Genomic DNA, 19109 nt, shown 5'->3' with positions numbered 1-19109 from the left:
CCAGTGCTGTGGGAGCAACCCAGAAGTTTAAAATAATTGTAGCCTACGGACCTAAGGAAGTATTGAAATAAATGGGGTTTGCTTCTGAGTAAGCATTATTACGATCAGGCTGTATAGGGGGCGTGGAAGAGGTTTCCATTATCTAATCTGCATCTGCACAAAACTTGCTCCATTTAAGTGTAAGTGTGTGTGGGGGCGTGTGACCTCTGTCTACCACAGGCAGTTCGGTTGATCATGTTATGTCTAGTTTAACCCTGACAATAAAATAAGTTAGAACAGAGGCTCCGCGTTATGGCCTAAACAGAAGTTTGCCGCTTACTAAACGTAAGGGGTGTGTGTGTGTGTTTTGGTGGGGAGGGGGCAGTTGATGATGTAATCGCTGAATTTTCCTGCTCCTCTCACCCTCACTCCTTTTAAAGCAGATTCAGCATCTGAACAATCTAGGAGTTTCTAAAGTGTGGACAAGGAGGGGAATCCCTAGAGGACCAGAAGCGTGTTCGTATCGTCTGGGCTTTTGATCTTTTTCTCTTCCCCTGCCAGGAGTTGTAATCTGTTTTTGTGAAGGGCAGTTTCCTAGGAGCCAGCTGTAACGATCAAAGCAACGAGTCTTTGCAGAGTGAGGAGCGCCTAATTTCAATGTACTCTGAACCTTTTCCAGAGCGCTGTGGTTTGAGGCAGCAGGCAGGGGGAGGGGGGGAGAAGGACAGCGTTGCTTGGACAGCAGCTGCAGTGCCGATAGATCTCATGGGGCCATTTGAGTCATCAGTCCAGGGCGGAGTATGCCTCGTTTGTGTCTTGCAAAAACTTTCTTGCAAACTTTCCCAACTTCCGTGTGCTTTCCAAACTTGCAAAACCTTACAAACTTGCAAAAACTCTCATGGCGAGAGTGGGGGTGGTGGAGAAGGAGTGGGAAGCCAGCTCGCCTGCCCAACCCTTGGTGTGATGCTGCTGCTGCTTGTTGTTGCCCACTGGCAAGCAAGCAGTGCACACTACATTGCCCAGCAGGCCTCGAAAAGCTCCAGGCATGCTCAGTGTCTGTCCTGTCAGCTGCACTGCATGGTGGCAGATGTTAGTTAGTTAGTTATTTGAGTTCTATACCGCCCTTCCCAAAATGGCTCAGGGTGGTTTACAGAGAGAAATAATAAACAAATAAGATGTAGTCTACGAAGCTCCTCTGCATCCCATTGGCTGGCTGGTTGGCTGGTGGGAGGAAGGGAGAGAGAAGAGGAGGCGGGTCCAAAAGTTTGGAAAGCACATGCACAGGGGTTGAAAGGTTTTTCAAGTTACCGTTGCTCTGCCCAAGTGGACGGCACCGACTCTTGTGGAGCAGCAGCAGCAGTGATCAGTGGGGTCGCGGCCACCGCTCTCCTCTGCCCCCCTTCCAGCCCCCGCTGTTTCCATACATTTTAGATTTCGGGAAACAAGTCCTACCAAACTTTGAGCTGCCTGAAGGAAAAAGAGCTGGCTGGGGAAAGAGAGGGTGATGCTAAACCTGCCTGCCTTTGGAACTAGGAGGTGGGGAAAGGGAAAGAGCAACCGAAGGCTTCCTGTTTGCATAAGGAATCAAGTGGCTGACTGGATCTTTGACTTTGAAAGCTCTGATGGCAAGAAGAAAACCTTCCTGGATACAGTTGGGACAGATGGGATACACCCTTCTTTTACTGACCCCCCGAGCCCCGCCCAGCGAACGTGATGTGTGTTGGTCTCTGCATTATACAGCATTCTTTGCAACACCCACTCAGTCTGTGAAGCCCTCTTTGACATTTCTTTCCCGTCTCCAAGGGAGTAGCCTCGATAGCCTATAGCACCTAGAAGACCCCCCTCCCCCAAAAAACCCCTCTGGAGCTTGCGGGAGACTCAATGGCAGGAGCCTTTCTGGGATATGCTAACCCCTGCTAACTTGGCAAAGAGGCAATTTTTAATGTAGTGATTCTTTTTTATTTAGCAGGGGGAAAGTAACTGGCCCTATCCACCTCCAGCACAGTACCTCCAATGACTGCTGCTGGTGTCTATCTTATGTTTCTTTAGAGATTGTGAGCACTCTGGGGACAGGGATCCATCTTATTTGTTTGTTATTTCTCTGTAAACCACCCTGAGCCATTTTTGGAAGGGTGGTACAGAAATCAAATCAACAAACAAACAATGCATTAGCAGATAGATAGATCGAACAAGGCTACATGATCAACTATAGAAACAAATGTGGAACGTCACCATTAGTTTGACAGTCTTTTCCCTGAGATCATAGTTCTGGCAGTGAACTATATAAATATAGTTATATTTATAACTATATAGTTATATTTAATAGAACTATATTCATGTTAAGCATGTGAGTGTGCACTATATATTGTGAAGTATGTGTGCGTGTGTATGCAGCAAGGAGCCCATTTTAAAATCTTGTCTCTGGGCCCACTCCAACCTTGCTATGCCCCTGAGGGAACCCCCCCCCCTTCTATCATTTAGTATGCTGCCTTGAGCTTTAAAGTTGGGACTCCAACAACATAAGAACATAAGAACAGCCCTGCTGGATCAGGCCCAAGGCCCATCTAGTCCAGCATCCTGTTTCACACAGTGGCCCACCAGATGCCGCTGGAAGGCACAGGCAGGAATTGAGGGCATGCCCTCTCTCCTGCTGTTACTCCCCTGCAACTGGTACTCAGAGGCCTCCTGCCTTTGAGGCTGGAGGTGGCCTGTAGCCCTCTGACTAGTAGCCAATGATAGACCTCTCCTCCATGAAGTTATCCAAACCCCTCTTAAAGCCATCCAGGTTGTTGGCTGTCACCACATCTTGTGGCAGAGAATTCCACAACTTGATTATTCATTCATTCGATTTCTATACCGCCCTTCCAAAAATGGATTATTAATTGTGTTAAAAAGTACTTCCATTTGTTGGTCCTAGATTTCCCGGAAATCAATTTCATGGGATGGCCCCTGGTTCTAGTGTTATGGGAGAGGGAGAAGAATTTCTCTCTATCCACTTTCTCCACACCATGCATGATTGTATAAACCTCTATTGTGTTTCCCTGCAGTCATCTTTTTCCTAAACTAAAAAGCCCCAGGTGTTGTAGACTTCCCTCATAAGAAAGGTGCTCTAGGCCCCTGATCATCTTGGTTGCCCTCTTCTGCACCTTTTCCAGTTCTACAATGTCCTTTTTGAGATGTGGTGACCAGAATTGTACACAGTACTCCAGGTGTGGCCGCACCATATTTTTTATATAAGGGCATTATAATATTAGCAGTTTTATTTTCAATCCCCTTCCTAATGATCCCTAGCATGGAATTGCCATTTTTCACAGCTGCTGCACATTGAGTCGACACTTTCAACGAGCTGTCCACCAGATCACACTCCTGGTTAGTCACTGACAGCTCAGATCCCATCAGCATATACTTGAAGTTGGGGTTCTTCATCCCAATGTGCATCACTTTACACTTGCCAACATTGAGCCACATTTGCCACTTTGTCGCCCATTCACCCAGTTTGGAGAGATCCTTTTGGAGCTCCTCACAATCGGTTTTGGATTTCACTACCCGGAAGAGTTTGGTATCATCTGCAAATCTGGCCACCTCGCTGCTTACCCCCACTTCTAGATCATTAATGAATAAATTAAAAAGCAGCAGTCCCAGTACAGATCCCTGGGGGACCCCACTTCTTACTTCCCTCCATTGTGAACACTCTCCAATCATACCTAACCTCTATTTCCTGTCTTTCAACCAGTTAGCAATCCACACATGTACTTCTAAGTTTCCTCAGGAGTCTTTGATGAGGAATTTTGTCAAAAGCTTTTTGGAAGTCCAGGTATACTATGTCAACTAGATCACCTTGATCCACACACTTGTTGACACTCTCAAAGAACTCCAAAAGGTTGGTGAGGCAAGATTTACCTTTGCGGAAGCCATGCTGGTTCACTCCCAGGAGGGCCTGTATTTCTATGTGCTTTATAATTTTATCCTCGAGGATGCTTTCCATCAATTTGCCTTGAATGGACGTTAAGCTAACCGTCCTGTAATTTCCCAGATTGCCCCTGTATCCCTTTTTGAAAATTGGTGTTACATTTGCTACTCTCCAGTCCTCCAGTACAGAACCCGATTGCAGGGATAAGTTATATATTTTAGCAAGGAGGTCAGCAATTTTACATTTGAGTTCTTTGAGGACTCTTGGATGGATGCCATCCAGTCCTGGTGATTTGTTATTTTTCAGTTTTTGCAGACAGTTTAGAACATCATCTCTTGTCACTTCTATCTGACTCAGTTCTTTAGCCTCCATCCCTGAAAAGCCAGGTTCAGAAACAGGTATATGCTCAGTATCCTCTGCCGTGAAGACAGACGCAAAGAACTCATTGAGCTTCTCTGCAATCTCCATATCCTCCTTAATAAACCCTTTCACTCTCTCATTTTCTAATGGTCCAACCATCTCCCTGGCAGGTTTCCTGCTTCTGATTTATTTAAAGAAGTATTTGTTATTCCCCTGATGCTTTTAGTTAAATGTTCCAAAAACTCTCTTTTTGCCTCCCTTATTGTCGCCTTGCATTTCTTTTGCCAGAGTTTGTGTTCCTTTCTGTTCTCTTCATTTGGACAGGCCTTCCAATTTCAGAAGGAAATCTTCTTCCCTTTTATGGCTTCCTTGACAGTACCTGTTATCCATGCTGGCATCTTGCTGGTACCTTTCCTCCTTTTGGGTATACAATCTAACTGGGCTTCTAGTATTGTGGTTCTGAGTAAACTCCATGCATTTTGGAGCAAAGGGACTCTCCTGATTTTCCCTTTCAGCTTTCTTTTCACCATACTCCTCATTTTAGAGACGTTTCCTCTTCTGAAATTCAAAATGTCTGTGTTAGACTTCCTTGGTGATTCTCTCCCCACATGTATGCTGAATTTCATCACACTGTGGTCACTGTTCCCTAAAGGGTCGATGACACTGACATCACGCACCAGGTCCTGGGTGCCACTCAGAATTTAGTCTAAGGTCGCCTTATCTCTGGTTGGGTCCAAGACCAACTGTTCTAGGGCACAGTCATTCAGTCATTGTCTTACTAATAATATGCAATTTAAAGTATTTAAATTAAAGTATTTTAGTCACTTTAAATGACTAAATGATGAGAGAAGCAAGATGGCATCGGGAACGGGAATTCCTGACTAAACCAGCTGTCAGGGTTTTCATCAGTTGTTCGGTCTTATCACCTCCCATCAGCCAGATGGAGGCCGGTATGTGTGCGGGGCTTGGTCCTCCTCCTATAGGTGGGAGTCTAGGGGGTCTTCAGACCCTGAAAAGTCTGGAAAACCCTGGATGAACATCTGGAGAGACCTTCCTGCAATCATCGGATCAAATGAAGAGAGGCTTTTCACTGCCTAATCACCGACGACCTGCTCTATTCCTTTTATCTTTACTAATAAATCTCTGAGATGTCCACGGCCGTGAGTTTGGCAGATTTACAGTTTGGTTTGGTTTTTAATTCCTTACTAAATGCTCTTGCTCACTTTTCGCTATTTTTACTTTGCTGCAGAGCTCAGCATTCCAATGCTAACAGCTTTCAGTTTTGAAGAAGAAGAGTTTTTTCACATGTCTGATATCCCAGCAATTACTTCTTTCTTATTTTAATCTTGAACTTTAAACTACTCACAGCATTCGTTGGAGATTATTATGGGGTTCCCCCCCCCCGCTTTCTCTTTGTGAGCCTCCCCCTCCCCCACCCTGAACTTTCTGGCAAACAACTACTTGCAATGGAGAAGAGGAATGGAGAAGAAGACAGGCTTGGTCAGAAGAATGGTTTCTTTCTTTTCTTTTGATTCTTTTTTTTCATTTTACTGTTTTTGCAGAACCACATATCTAACCAGTCTATGTTTGTCTTACAAAGCTGTATCTGGGAAAATTCTGCTTTCTGGGAGGATCCGACTTAGACTGCTCTGAAAAGTTCCATTTACAGTTCCTTCTGTTTGCATGGCATGGCATTTTATGGCTGAATAATCACCCTTTCGTTATTAACTATCTATCCAAGCTCTGACTAGAGAAGCGAAAGTGTTGGGAAGGAGTTTGCTGAGATGACAACTTTACTTTGAAGAATTCCATACCTCCTACTTGGTGAAGTTGGAGTGATGAAGATTTATTATTCCTCATTCCTTTTACTTTTTTTGTTGTTGTTCGAATGCTGATCTTGTTATAGACCAGGAGGGATAATTGGTATGGGGAGTAGCAGTTAAGATGTGTTTTAACTTTGAATTAAATTTAGAAGATTCTAACAGAACAAACCTGAAAGTGTTAATTTTATTTGAAAGTTTAACTGCCACCGCTCTTTACTTTGTGTGTGTGTATTAATAGAACTACTTGGCTTTCAGAACTGCAACTGTGGTGAGGTTTATGCGGAAGGATTTCAACTGGAGAGATTTCTTTGCGCAGAAACTTTTTCTTAGGTATTTCAAGGTCATAGTCCTGGCATTGTTTTGTCTCTCCCTTATGAGAAAATGTCTCTGGACACTGTTCCTAAGATTTTAAATTAACCCTTTGTCGGGTGAGCGGGTAGATTCTCAAAGCCTCAAAGATTTTAAATGTTGACTCCCACTTTTCCCCCCCTCTGACACGTGTCTCCTTCTCTTTGACTTTTCAAGATATGTTTAACTCAAGATTTCATATATTTATCTATGGATTTTAACTTTGAGTACAAACATATATTATACCTCATTAATTGGCTTTTCAAGGTATTCCCTGTGCTTAATGTACTTCTTTGTTCCACCAAATATTATTTAGGGAGCTTTATACAGGGTTTAATACTGAAATAACCTCAGCACTCAAAGTCTTAACCTAAGGAGTTAACACATATCAGCATGAAAGAAACTGAATTATATGTGATTATTTTGGGTTTCTCTTGTAGCTGTAACCCGGAGTATAACTTAATACTAAGCCTTAGTACTTGGTCCCCCGAGGTATTCCCTGTGTTAACTGTCCTTTATATTTTAAACACTAGTATTTAAAGAGTTCTAAACAAGGTCCAATGTGGGTAACAAGCTAATCAGGAATTAGGTGGCACTGTGGACCCGATGGTTTAATAGACCTAAGGAACTGCAACATATATCCTCCTGTCTTTCCTTTTCTATGGAAGTAATGAGAATGTATTAAGAAGGGGGGATTTGGGGGTGAATTGAGAATGTCCTTGCAAATTTAGTTCTTAGAAACAAAGTGTCGCAACATTGCAAACATATCCAAATATATGGAACAGGATTACTGGTTATACCTTACCACAGGACATTATAGTTTTAAAAGGATAAGAATGACAAGCAGCTGAAGAGTATTCTGCTTCTCCTATTAGTTCCAGTTTATTATTCCCTCTTTTCTCCCCTACGGGCTCTTATTGCCCATTATGAATACCTAATAGTTAATAATAATAATTATACTAAATAATAACACTTTGAGAAGTTTAGCTGAATGCAAACAACTGGAAGCAAACTGTGAAGGATTAGACATATGTTCAGAGGGGATCCTGTATTGCCACTGTCTGACAGTTTTTGCTCCCAGGTGTAGGTTACAAAGATCAGTCAAGGCTGAATTTAGTCTCCCTCCATTTATCTCTCCGGTTTGTTTGTTTGTTTGTTTTTCATTACAGAGGAGGGGGACTATTAAAGGTTTAGCTGATCTCTGTTCATTATTTTATTATGGTTTTTGGTATTCCAGTTTGCAACTAGATGAGAATTTTATATACTGGTGGATATGTGGCTTTGTATTTATAACACACATATTACTTTTGGTATGGCAGAACTAGCGTTTTTTAACTCTTATTTTCCTCTCCACTGGATAATTTTGGTTGAAATCATTTTGCATATATAGTTGCCCAATAATTAACTGAATTTAGGGGGAGTGTTCTGGGAGAGTTTTAAACTCTATTTTCTCTGACAGTCAGGTTTTTAATCGAGCCTATAGACATTAATAAGCCTTTTCTGTATTGCTGTTTGAATCTCCCACGGATTTTTAGGAAGTAGCTGAATGGTCTTTGGAGGAGAGAGCCAGTATGAAGGGATTGATGCAATTTAGAGTGTGACTTGAACACAGAGACATACAGAACTAACATATGTCTTGCCTGAGAGATCTTTCCCCTTTATTGTATTGATATTACAATATTATAAATGGTACTGAAGCATACTTAATATTGCATATTAGGATCTATTTGAGACATATATTTGAGTTACACCTAAAATTACATATATGTTTTTGAGCTCTTATTAGTAGGACCAATTTTATTTAGATTTACACAGGTCTTAATTCAGAAGTAGGACAAAATTAGAGCAAGGGAACTTATATTCTCCGCCCTATAGAATACAGATTCTTATCAATACTACCTAACATCATTTTTTGAGTCTGTGGTGCTTAAATCATGGAGTATGTGAGATGTCTTGCCCTGCATTCAAAATACCTGTATCATATCTATTTTATACATCATAGTTGGATTTATTCTCTCCTCTTCAGACCGTTTGATAGTGGGATGATCAATCACGCTGGGACAGACCTTTTCTTCTCTAATTTCCCCTTGTGGGGTTCAAGATTCTTTACTGATTGCTACTGATGTCTTATGCCTAGTTTAGGACCCTCTAGATTCAACTAACACTATTGTATTTTTCCTTCGTTTTAGTTTTGAAGAATAAGACCCTGTATGTATGTAAACTTGTTTGATCTTGTTGGAATCTCAGAGATGTAACCTTTCTGTTTCCACTTGTAATACTAATAACAGCATATAAATAAGTAAATAAATAAATGACTCATTAAATGAGTGAATCACTGTGTAATTAAATGACACATTAGTCATTAAGTGTCACAGTTATTTAACACCTTTTTTTCCAGCACCATCAACTCTGTGAGAGATCTACAGACCACAGGCCACGCCAGGCTGTGTCCAGCTTTTCATGCCCTTTTCCAGACTGGTCCTTTTACCAATCCCATCTTGCCTTCCTTGTAGCTACAGGAAGCTAGACCCACGAAGGAATTCCCCTCATGGGCATCCTTTCCTCTAGTACCCCTGCAACCTTCCAGCTTCCAACCACCCTGAGGAGTGAGATTCTGCTATCATCCCTGGAGCCCTGAGGCCTCCCCATCCAGAACAGGTGATATGAGCCTCAGCTCCTCCTTGGCTTTACATCTCTTTCTACTCCCCTTCCTTAAATCTGACCTCCTTCTTGTTTAAAAGCCTCCTTCTCTTGCCTGCCTGGGAATTCACACAAGTAGGACTTCTAAGCTAAAACACCACATTGTAGTTAAATGTATTTTTGATGGTAATATTGCCTTAACCACATATTTTTCTCTTTTACGTACCCCCTCCTAAAAATAAATTCTTTTAATTTTGAAACTAATCTTGATCCAGTCCAGTCATTGCTTGAGTCCAAACATTTGCACAAATTAAAACTGATGTGGAGCTGCCCCTTTAAGAGCTAATCCCCCCGCCACAAAGCCCGGACATTTGGAAGCTGACCAATCACCCTGGGGCAGTTCCATTAACACAGTCCACCCAGCACAGAATTGCATGCTGTTGTTGCAATGGATGGACTTCCATGAGGCCAATTCTGTGCTGGATTGTAGCTTGGCTTGAGAGTATGGAGGGGTGAAGCCCCATGCAGGATTCATCTCTCGGGGGTGGGGGGGAGGTTCCCTCTCCATTCCAGTTTCTAAGAAAGGGAAACTGGTCCTCCCATCATGTTAACACAGAACACTCCAACCACAAAAGCAGGCCTGTGCAATAGGTCGCCCTCCGATAAGAGGCATGCCACCCAGCCATGCACTATAGTGCCCTAGATGAAGCTCAGCAATTTCCCTTGTGCTGTAGTCTGAAAAAACAAGATCTTTACTGAGTCCCCAGGGATAGCTGATGGTCTGCACTTATTTCGGAGAGTAACAAAATGAATGTCATGATTTCCTGATCCAGTGTTCTACTTACTACAGAATGGTTCAAATAGTTTTTTGTAGTGAATTCATATGAAGTGAATATGTTCTAAACTGCATATTATTAGTAAGAACATTCCTTCCTTCCTTACCCATTCTTCCTTCAGGTCAACAATCTCAGTCTGTTGCCTATTTTTGGCACCCTTCCTTTAGCCATGGCTCTCTGTGCATGCCCTCCAAGATGGTGCAGGGGCTCAAGCGGGCTCTGTTTCCCTTAAATGAGCCCCCCGCCTGCCCCCCCCCCCCCAAGTGCTAGGCAAGGCACAGCACTGCACAGCGAGCATGATAATCTCCACATGGTGTCAGGGGAACTATGCACAGCTTTGGGTGCAGATTCATACAGGTCCAACAAACTATTAGTCAGGGAGCTGCACTTGATGAGGGCTACCACTGGCCCCCAGGCATTACAATGAAGAACACTGCTCTTTATACCACCATAATCCTGCTTTCCCAATATGCATTCATTCATCACAGATCTAAAGACTGAAAAGGTCTAATTTACAGCAAAAAAGGGTGCATTGCTCCTACAACATCCATATTCTCCACAGCTGAATTAGAAATGCTTATAAACAGATACTGCAACTCAAGATACAATAAACCACTGAATTTTCTTTAAAACTACAAATATTTGAAGGATACAGGTTCAGCAGTTTTGTCTACCAATGCTTCCACTGGAACAAGCTTCTTAGACAGACAGATAGATATCTTTATTTCGGTCACTGACCAGCAATAATAAAAAGACAACAGCTACCAACAGTAATCATATGGTGAGTTCTTTGCAAATTTTATGAACTACATAACAGAAATTGGCCACATTCCAAGACATTGAGTCTTTAAAATTTGACAACAAATAATCTAAATAATGAAACTCATTGGTGTGGCCAGGAAATTCCATTAAAAAAGAAGAAAATTAATTCAAATATCCTTATAAAATGTACAATACAGTAATATGTGTGCAGTTGTTTCTATATCTCACGAATCACAAGGACATAAGCGGGCTGAGTATGGTAATTTCTTAAACTTCCTCTCTAAAACAGCAGTAGGGAATGCATTTAACCGAGCAAAGGTCATAGCTCTTCTAAATTTTGCTGTTGTTAGGTTGATTAGGTATTGAGCAGGTTTTACATTTAAAAACTGATTACCTGTATAAATCCCTCTAGGCAGCTTGGCTGACTCTTCTTGCATTTCCATATCAAATACACGGAGTTTGATGCCCCTGGTGGCGCAGTGGTAAAACTGCCACCCTGTAACCAGAAGGTTACAAGTTCGATCCTGACCAGGGGCTCAAGGTTGACTCAGCCTTCCATCCTTCCGAGGTCGGTAAAATGAGTACCCAGAATGTTGGGGGGCAATATGCTAAATCATTGTAAACCGCTTAGAGAGCTCCGGCTATGGAGCGGTATATAAATGTAAGTGCTATTGCTATTGCTAATAGCATTTGCTGATTGCTGGGCATTTTGCATCACGTAGTTGAGGTGCACTCTTCGCCCTCCTGCAGAGTGGAAGGCGACTCCCAGATGTTTAAAGGTTCTAATTTGTTCAATTGCGTGGCCGTTCATAGACCATGAGTGGGACTTAGGTCGTTTAGCGAAGACCAGCACCTTTGTTTGGGAGTAGTTAACTTCCAGCGTTTCTTCAGCACAATATAAACTCAGTGAAGCAAGCACCCGCCTCAACCCAATTGGGATCTGTGCTAACAGGACCATATCATCTGCATAAAGCAGGATCGGCAGATGTTTATTTGCCAATTTGGGTGGGTGAATGTCTGGTTTATTCAGGTGGGACACCAAGGGCTTTATATAGAAACTAGCCAACCCACACAGAGCATCAGTGTGCTCTTTGGGGCCGGCTGTTTCCCCCTCCCTCTTTCTCCCTTCTGCCCCACACTCTTGCCCCTCTTCCCCTCCCACCCCACTCTCTTGCCCCCTCCCTCCCTCCCCACTCTCTCCTGCCCTCCCTCCCCTCCCCCTGCCCCACCCTCTCTTGCCCTCCCACGGCCGGGCCCCCTACCATCTCTGGCCTTCTCAGCCATGTTCGCCGCCACTGCCTTTTGCATGCGCGTCTGCCAGCCAGGCCTGCCGCCACCACTTGGCTCCGTCACCGCTGGGCCCACCACCGCCTGCCCCTGCGGCCGGGCCCCCTGCCACCTCTGGCCTCCCCGGCCATGCCCGCCGCCACCGCTTGCCTATGTGGCCGCCAGCCAGGCCCGCTGTCACTTGCCCCCGCAGCCAGGTCCTCTGCCACCTCTGGCCTCCCTCCCTGGCCATGCCCGCCGACGCCTTTGGTCTCCTGGGTGTGCCGCTGGGCGCCCAGCCAATCTGCTGGGCTGCTGGGACACACATTCCATGGCACACGCAGAAGAAACAGATAGATAGATAGATTAAATCGAGGCCAGGATACATCCTTGCCTAATACCCCTTTGAGTTGGAATTTCTGCCGATAAATGTCCTCTATTGCTGCAGCGCACCCTCAGGCGGGAATCTTCATGTAATTTATAAATAAGTAAAAATAATTGCTTATCTATGCTAGAGTCCATGAGTTTTGACCACAATTTTTCTCTTGAAATTAGGTCAAAAGCTGCTTTAAGATCTATACAAAGCAGCCTTTGAACAAACAAGCTTCTCAAGCGCCTGTGTGCGCGCGAGTGGATTCACTTCTAGGAGTATCCCTTCTATTAGAACAGTGAAGATCATTTTTAGAGATGAAAATCAAGAACGAAACAACACTAGGTAGCAACCACAGTGTTGCAAAGTTGTGCACATATTCTCTACATTACAGAATATAATTTTAACTGCTTGTGGAGGGGAAAGACCCAAAATCATACTTTGCATAGGGACCAGAAATCCTAGGTCCAGCCCTGTTCTATCTTTGGCAGTGATTTTTAAGGGGGCTTACAGAATTTCAGTAGGAAGGGGGGGCATGTTGTGCCTGCAGTGCACTCTAGATGCACCCCATTCTATTTATTTTTTAAAAAAATGCATACCTCACCTTTCCTTTATTAGCAAATCACACACCTAAGAGGTCTGCTAAAAGCAGTCAAAGCAACAGACAGCCAAAGAGCAGCAATGGTGCAGCGGAGAAGTAACTTGCCTAGGGAGCAAGAGGCTGCCGCTTCGAATCCCCGGTAGTATGTTTCCCAGACTATGTGAAACACCTATATCAGGCAGCAGCGATATAGGAAGATGCTGAAAGGCATCATCCGATACTGCGCAGGAGATGGCAATGGTAAACCCCTCCTGTATTCTACCAAAGACAACCTCAGGGCTCTGTGGTCACCAGGCAGTGTTCCCACTAAGACGTGCGCACATGTGCACACTCACAAGTTTTTTCAATGTCTGCTCAGTTAATTTTAGTTCCTGCTCAGGTTGAATCAGGAAGGCCCCACTCTGAATGCATGTGCACACACACTGCCTTGATACTGCCGCCCAGAACAAAATTCATTCCACACACAGATGAAAAAAATGAGAGAGAACACTGGTGCCAGAAATCGACACCGACTCAACAGCACAACTCTACCTTTATGACGCTGCAACACAAAGAGAGCAAAGCAGCTAAACCAAATTACATGCCACAAAGTGGGGGCCACATGAAAGTCTTGCGGCAAGGAGGTCTACAGGCTGGATCTAGCTCATAGGAATAGGAAAATTCCACTAATCATCTTCAGCTAAGGTGGCAAATGGACCATTCACAATAATGCACAGTATGGATCCTATTCCCACATTAAATGAAGCATCCTGTATACCATCACTCAGTCCAGCTGCATTTCTGTTCTCCAGCCTTGAATAGGCATGTCTCAACTGAGCTTCAATGGAACATTTGAGGGGAAAAACCCTTGCATAGGCACTGTGACACCTCTTTTCAGAGCAAGAAACAACAGGAAACTCCTGCTAAGCAAAGGAGAAGCCACAGGTCTGCAGGCTAATGGAGGATAATAGATGCTGGTAGGAGAAGATTCCTGCCAATTCCTGTCAGGTATACTCATGAAAAGTCATCCTGAGGATCACTTAAGGAAGCTCTACTACTCCTGGTGACCCTTTGGTGCTTACAGTCTGGGTAGTTACAAACAGAAGGTAATAAGCATAGCGAGGGAGAAAGACATAGCATATTTATGGATGGTGCAACTATTCTAACTGACACAAGACATTTCTGGCAGGCATCAGGCATACCGGAATCAAAACCGTCTAAATGTTTTACCCCGTGTGCGCCGCTTGCAACGTGCCGGGGTTTCCAGGAAAGAAGTGGAATGAATGAAACATGGAGAAGTGCCTTATAAACGCCCAGCAGCAAGAGGGTTTCGACCGAACAGGACCGTAGCAGCACGTGTGCCAGAATCAAAGAGCGTTTCCAGTCACCCCAGGGCTGCCCTAAGGCGGCACCGGAAAGCGGTCGAAGAACAAGTTCTGAGCAGTTGCCTTTCACCACCAAGCACAACCTCCCTTTAAGGACGGGGACAGGCTTGCAGGGCCACCATGGCCTTCCCGCCTTATAGACCCGCCCCCCCCCCCACTTCTCCCCCCACCCCGCCTTTTTTCCTGGAGAAATGAATTAATCACTTTAAAACAGAGACTGATCTAGCAGCCCTAGAGAGTCGCAGGAGAGAAGAACTTTGTTCTTATGCCGGTCGGAGGGCGACTGATCCAGAGCCTTTGCTCGCGGCGAGGCCACCCGGCGGGTGGGCGGGCGGACGGACGAGCGCGCCTCTCCCCCAGTAAGAGCAACCCAAGGAAGGGGAGGAACACGCCCGCCGCCCCTCGGAGCCCGCACGCCCCGTACACCCCGCGCCTGCTGGGTAAGCCGATGGGGGAAGCCCTGCCTTACCTTCACGGCCAAGAGGGCAGGAGCCGCAGCCATGTTTGGTGAGGCGAGAAAGGAAGAGAAGGCGGTCCCTTCCTTGCCAGCAACCTCCGATTGCCTCTCCATCCACGGAAGAGGAGGGGAAGGAGAGGAGCCCGGCTTCCCGCCAGGAGGACTCCCTTAAGTTAAAAGTGTTGTGCTGTAGAAACTTTGCCCCTGACAATCAGATCAGCTTAGATAGATCTCCGTTTTAGAAATGCATTTAAGCCACACGACCGTTTTTCATTTTCACCACAAATAGTGTTTAAGTCCCAATTTAGGACATAAAGCAGCACCGGTTTTAAAAAGCGTTGTATGACCACGATCGCGCTGTTGTCTGAATCCGTTATCACGTGCGTGCAGTCGTGGCCGGAGGAGGGGCTAGCGCGGGCCGGCCCCGCATAATTTTTTCTCTGCCCCCTCATTTCGCCCCCAAACAAACCCGCTGCAAGTGCTTAAAAGATGCTGTGTGGGCTGTGTTGGTGGTTAACCAGGGGTTCTCAAACTTGCGTCCGCAGATGTTGGACTACAACTCCCATCATCCCCAGCCCCAACCGGATGGCCTTCGGCCATTGGGGATGGGAATGATGGGAATTGTAGTTGAATAACATCTGGGGACCCAAGTTTGAGAACCCCTGGGCTATCGCCTCCATCATGTGAATGGATTCGACCATTGGCACAACCACTGACAGGAAGCTGGAAGTCAGCGCTTCCAGGATTTTAACACGAAGTGTGCTGTGTAGATTTGGGCAAGAAGGAAAAACCAAAGAGCAGGCTATGTAAGTGAAGAGATGGGTCTGTGTAGATAGGGGGAGACTTGATTTTATAACTTCAGTCCACCCAACCCCATCTTCAAATGTGGCCCTTTCTTTTGTTCCATTTAATTATACGGTGTCATTCACTCCTGTGGGGAAACTACAATACAGTAACAAAGTTGCAGTGAGGGCAAAATTTGCTCTCCACCCCGACTTTGGTGACCTGGGCCCATTAACAAGGATTCTGTGGAGAGGGCTACAAATGGGAAGCATACAGGCTGCGTGCAGCCCGCAGGCGGTGTGTTTGATACCCCTTAAGGTCATGCACATGACCAGAATCGCTGGGAGGGGGGAGGATCTGGTGAGGGGCAGATCCCTGCATGCCTCTCCACACATGATCTCCATCTGCTGGTCACTCTGCCGCTTGCCGCAGCACAGAAGCAGTGCCACAGGGAGGGAGCCAGAGGAGGAAGTCCTCCGTCCCTCAATGCACTGCCAAGAGTGTGGTGCATTGAGGAATCCTCCTTCAGTCGGAGGGTTCAGGCTGTGCACAGCCCGAGTATACACATAACCCTGACTAAAGGCCGGGGTAAGAAGTTGGGTTGGGTGGGAGGGCATCACTGGGATTGGGCTTGATCCTGGCGCTACACAGGAGCAGCCCAACCCAGCTTGGACTGCTCGAGCCTGGGTTAGGCTGCTTGTGTGAATAGACTCCTGGTCTATAGCCTCATCAGGCTGACACATAATCAAGAGAAGGGCAGTTCTTCAATATGTTCCAAAGCAAGAGTTCGCAATCTTGGGTCCTCCGATGTTGGGCTACAACTCACATCATCTCCAGATATAATGACTGGAGGGAATTGTCCAACTCTCTTCCAGGGAGTTCAAGATCGGGAACCCCTGTCCTAAAGCTTCCCTCTTCCTCTGCAAAGTCTAGGAAGAGCTACATACTGATGCACTTAACATATTTGTCAATGGCTAGTTGCAATTGGCTGGGAAAAGGTCGCTCTCCCAACGCTTTAACCGCGTTTTGGAAGGAGGCTCCACAAGTGGGTTTACCGCCATGGTGCCGCCAATATGGGGCCCGATCCCAGCGGTTCACATGCATGTGCAAAGCCAGGCTGGGCTCCCTTAGCCCAGTTTTGCACGCATGTGTGAATAGCCTCAGTGGAGAGGAAAGGAGCCGAGAGGAGAGCGAGGGAAGTGAGTGAGTAAACTGTGAGCAGCTGTGAGAGAGAAGAGTTCTGTTAGATGTTTTGCTGCTGAGTGTTGTGGGAGCCAGAAGGCCAGAACACTAGCAGTATATTAGATCGGGCTGAAACTGCTAGGGGAATTAGCAATAGGGATGTGCCTGAACCTGTTCGGATCCGAGCCGGTCCAGTGGCTCGGCACGGAGGGGGGTTGTAGCTTTAAGGGCGGGGGGGGTAGTACTTCCCCCCCCGCCGCCGCTCTTCCCCCTCCGGCGCTGTGTTTTTTGGTAAAGTTTCTGGGGCGGCAGCGTTCCTCCCTGCCTCCCCTGCCCCCGTTGTTAGCCTGCCAGAACCTAAGTAAGTAACACGCATGCGCCCATTCCGGTGCGCGTGCGCACCCGCCGCCGCCACGCGCGCACGCCGCATACGTCACACGCAATGTGTGACGTATGCGGAGCGCGCGCGTGGCGGCAACGGGTGCACACGCGTGCCGGAATGGGCGCATGTGTGTTACTTACTTAGGCTCTGGCAGGCTAACGACGGGGGCAGGGGCGGCAGGGAGGAACGCTGCCACCCCAGAAACTTTACCAAAAAACACAGCGCCGGAGCGGGAAGAGCGGCGGGGGGGGGAGTACTACCCCCCCGCCCTTAAAACTACACACACCCCCGTGCCAAACCGGACCGGTTCAGAGCCATGCACATCCCTAATTAGCAGTGAGGGAGCTGGTCTTACTGAAGGCTGCTGGGCCTTGTGACAGAAGGTTAGCAAATTTGCTTGGTTGTACTTTGTAATTTTTGTACGCTTGCCAACCTGATCTTTCATCTACTATTCCTGTGCTGGTTTTTTGGGGTGTTTTTTTTTTTTTTTGCATTTTTGAAATCTTTTTATCACAAGTAAACCTGTTCTTGTTTTAAATATATTTTCTGGCATCTCTATCAGTTATTTTAGTCCCACTTCACACCTAACTGACCTTTTTACCACACTACTAAGTAGGCGCGTAGCAAGCTGCCCGACAGCCCAGTGACAAAGTTTGTGTGTGCCCCACCACCCAAGCCACGCCCCTCCATCTGCAAAGTCCCCCCTTGACGGGGGGGTTTACTCACCCTGCCGCTGCCCTCCGCACCCACTGCTGTCACAGCCCCGCCATTCATACTGCCTATAATCTTCACCACCAGTGGGAATCAGGCACCCCCCATGGTGGTGGCGGCGGGTGGGCAGGCAGGCTTCTCCCCCCACACTCCTGGCCATTGTGTGGCTTCTCTCAGGCCAACGCATCTCCGAGTATGGATAGCGTTGTGTGTCATGATGCCACAACACATGATGCTATCCATACTCGGAGTAATCAGGTGCACAGGCCCGAGAGAAGCCGTGTGCCGGCTGGGAGTGTGGGGGAGAAGCCCGCCCGCCACCACTACAGGGGGTGGCCTGCTCCCCCTGGTGGTGAAGATTATGGGCAGTAGGAGCGGCAGGGCTGCGGCAGGACAGCGGAGGGCAGTGGCGGGTGTGGAGGGCATCAGTGGGCAACAGGGCAGTGGCAGGGGCCCTTGTGGGCCCCCTGACCAGTCTGGGCCCAGGGACAGTCACACACCCTTTGTCCAATGGATGCTACACCTAGGCTACTAAGTTTTGGGTTTGGGTTTGGTGTGGTTTTTTTAAAATGGCAGAGGGTTTTAATGACTGTAATCCTAGGCAGGCACTCCAGTTTTACTGTCTTTTTGGTGGCAGTGGATGGGTAGACTGAGGGCCAGCTGCAGTCAAGCCCTCACACCTATAAAAGGGAAAGTCAGTGGCTTCTGGCCAAAGACTAAAGTTATTCAGGTGTTATATGTCCCATAAATATAGATATGTCTAAATCAATGAAGGAAAACTTCAAAACCTCAAAGTGAAAGAAAGGGCTTAAGAAAGATGGGATAAAACATCCAGATAAGGAATTGTGGCTCAATTACAAGTAATATTTCAACCTTAATAGTCGTCAATCATTCACTGGAATTCAATGTTATTGGGGTCCTGCCCAGTGAAATAGATCCCTGCCATTCAATGCAAACATAGCAGAAGGCATTTGACTATTTAAATTGTCTGAAAATGGGACATATGTACTCCCTGAAAATGAAGGGTTCAAAATGTACCCCAAATTGTTAAGGGACTTCTAGTCTACTGCAAAAGTCTGAAATTTGGTAGGCAGTCTGAGACACAGCATACTAGAAAAATCTGGGAAGGGGCACTTCCAGTTGCAGAAGGAAGATCTGCACTGTAATTCAAGTGTAATTGACATGTGAGCATGTGCACATACATAAACACCACATACACTTGCCATTGTGAATAAATACAGATTCCTGTCCTGCAGGTGGCAGTACATTCACATCTTAGTACAGCAATACAAAAAAGGTTGTGCAATCACAGTTCCCATGTGCGCGCGCGCGCTC

General features: G+C 46.2%; 1 protein-coding gene across 1 annotated transcript in view; it reads right to left on the bottom strand.

Annotated features, from left to right (window-relative positions):
* MTAP (methylthioadenosine phosphorylase) overlaps positions 1-15154 on the bottom strand; it is a 52671-nt gene extending 37517 nt beyond the window's left edge. The window contains exon 1 of the mRNA XM_053301708.1: positions 14729-15154. Within this exon, the coding sequence (XP_053157683.1) occupies positions 14729-14830 (102 nt within the window). The 5' untranslated portion in view covers positions 14831-15154. The remainder of the gene's footprint in view (positions 1-14728) is intronic.
* Between the last annotated feature and the right edge of the window lie 3955 nt (positions 15155-19109).

Source organism: Hemicordylus capensis, chromosome 2 (assembly GCF_027244095.1).
Source record: "Hemicordylus capensis ecotype Gifberg chromosome 2, rHemCap1.1.pri, whole genome shotgun sequence".
In the NCBI taxonomy this organism is placed as follows: domain Eukaryota; kingdom Metazoa; phylum Chordata; class Lepidosauria; order Squamata; family Cordylidae; genus Hemicordylus; species Hemicordylus capensis.
This window is presented reverse-complemented; position numbering and strand designations above follow the sequence as displayed.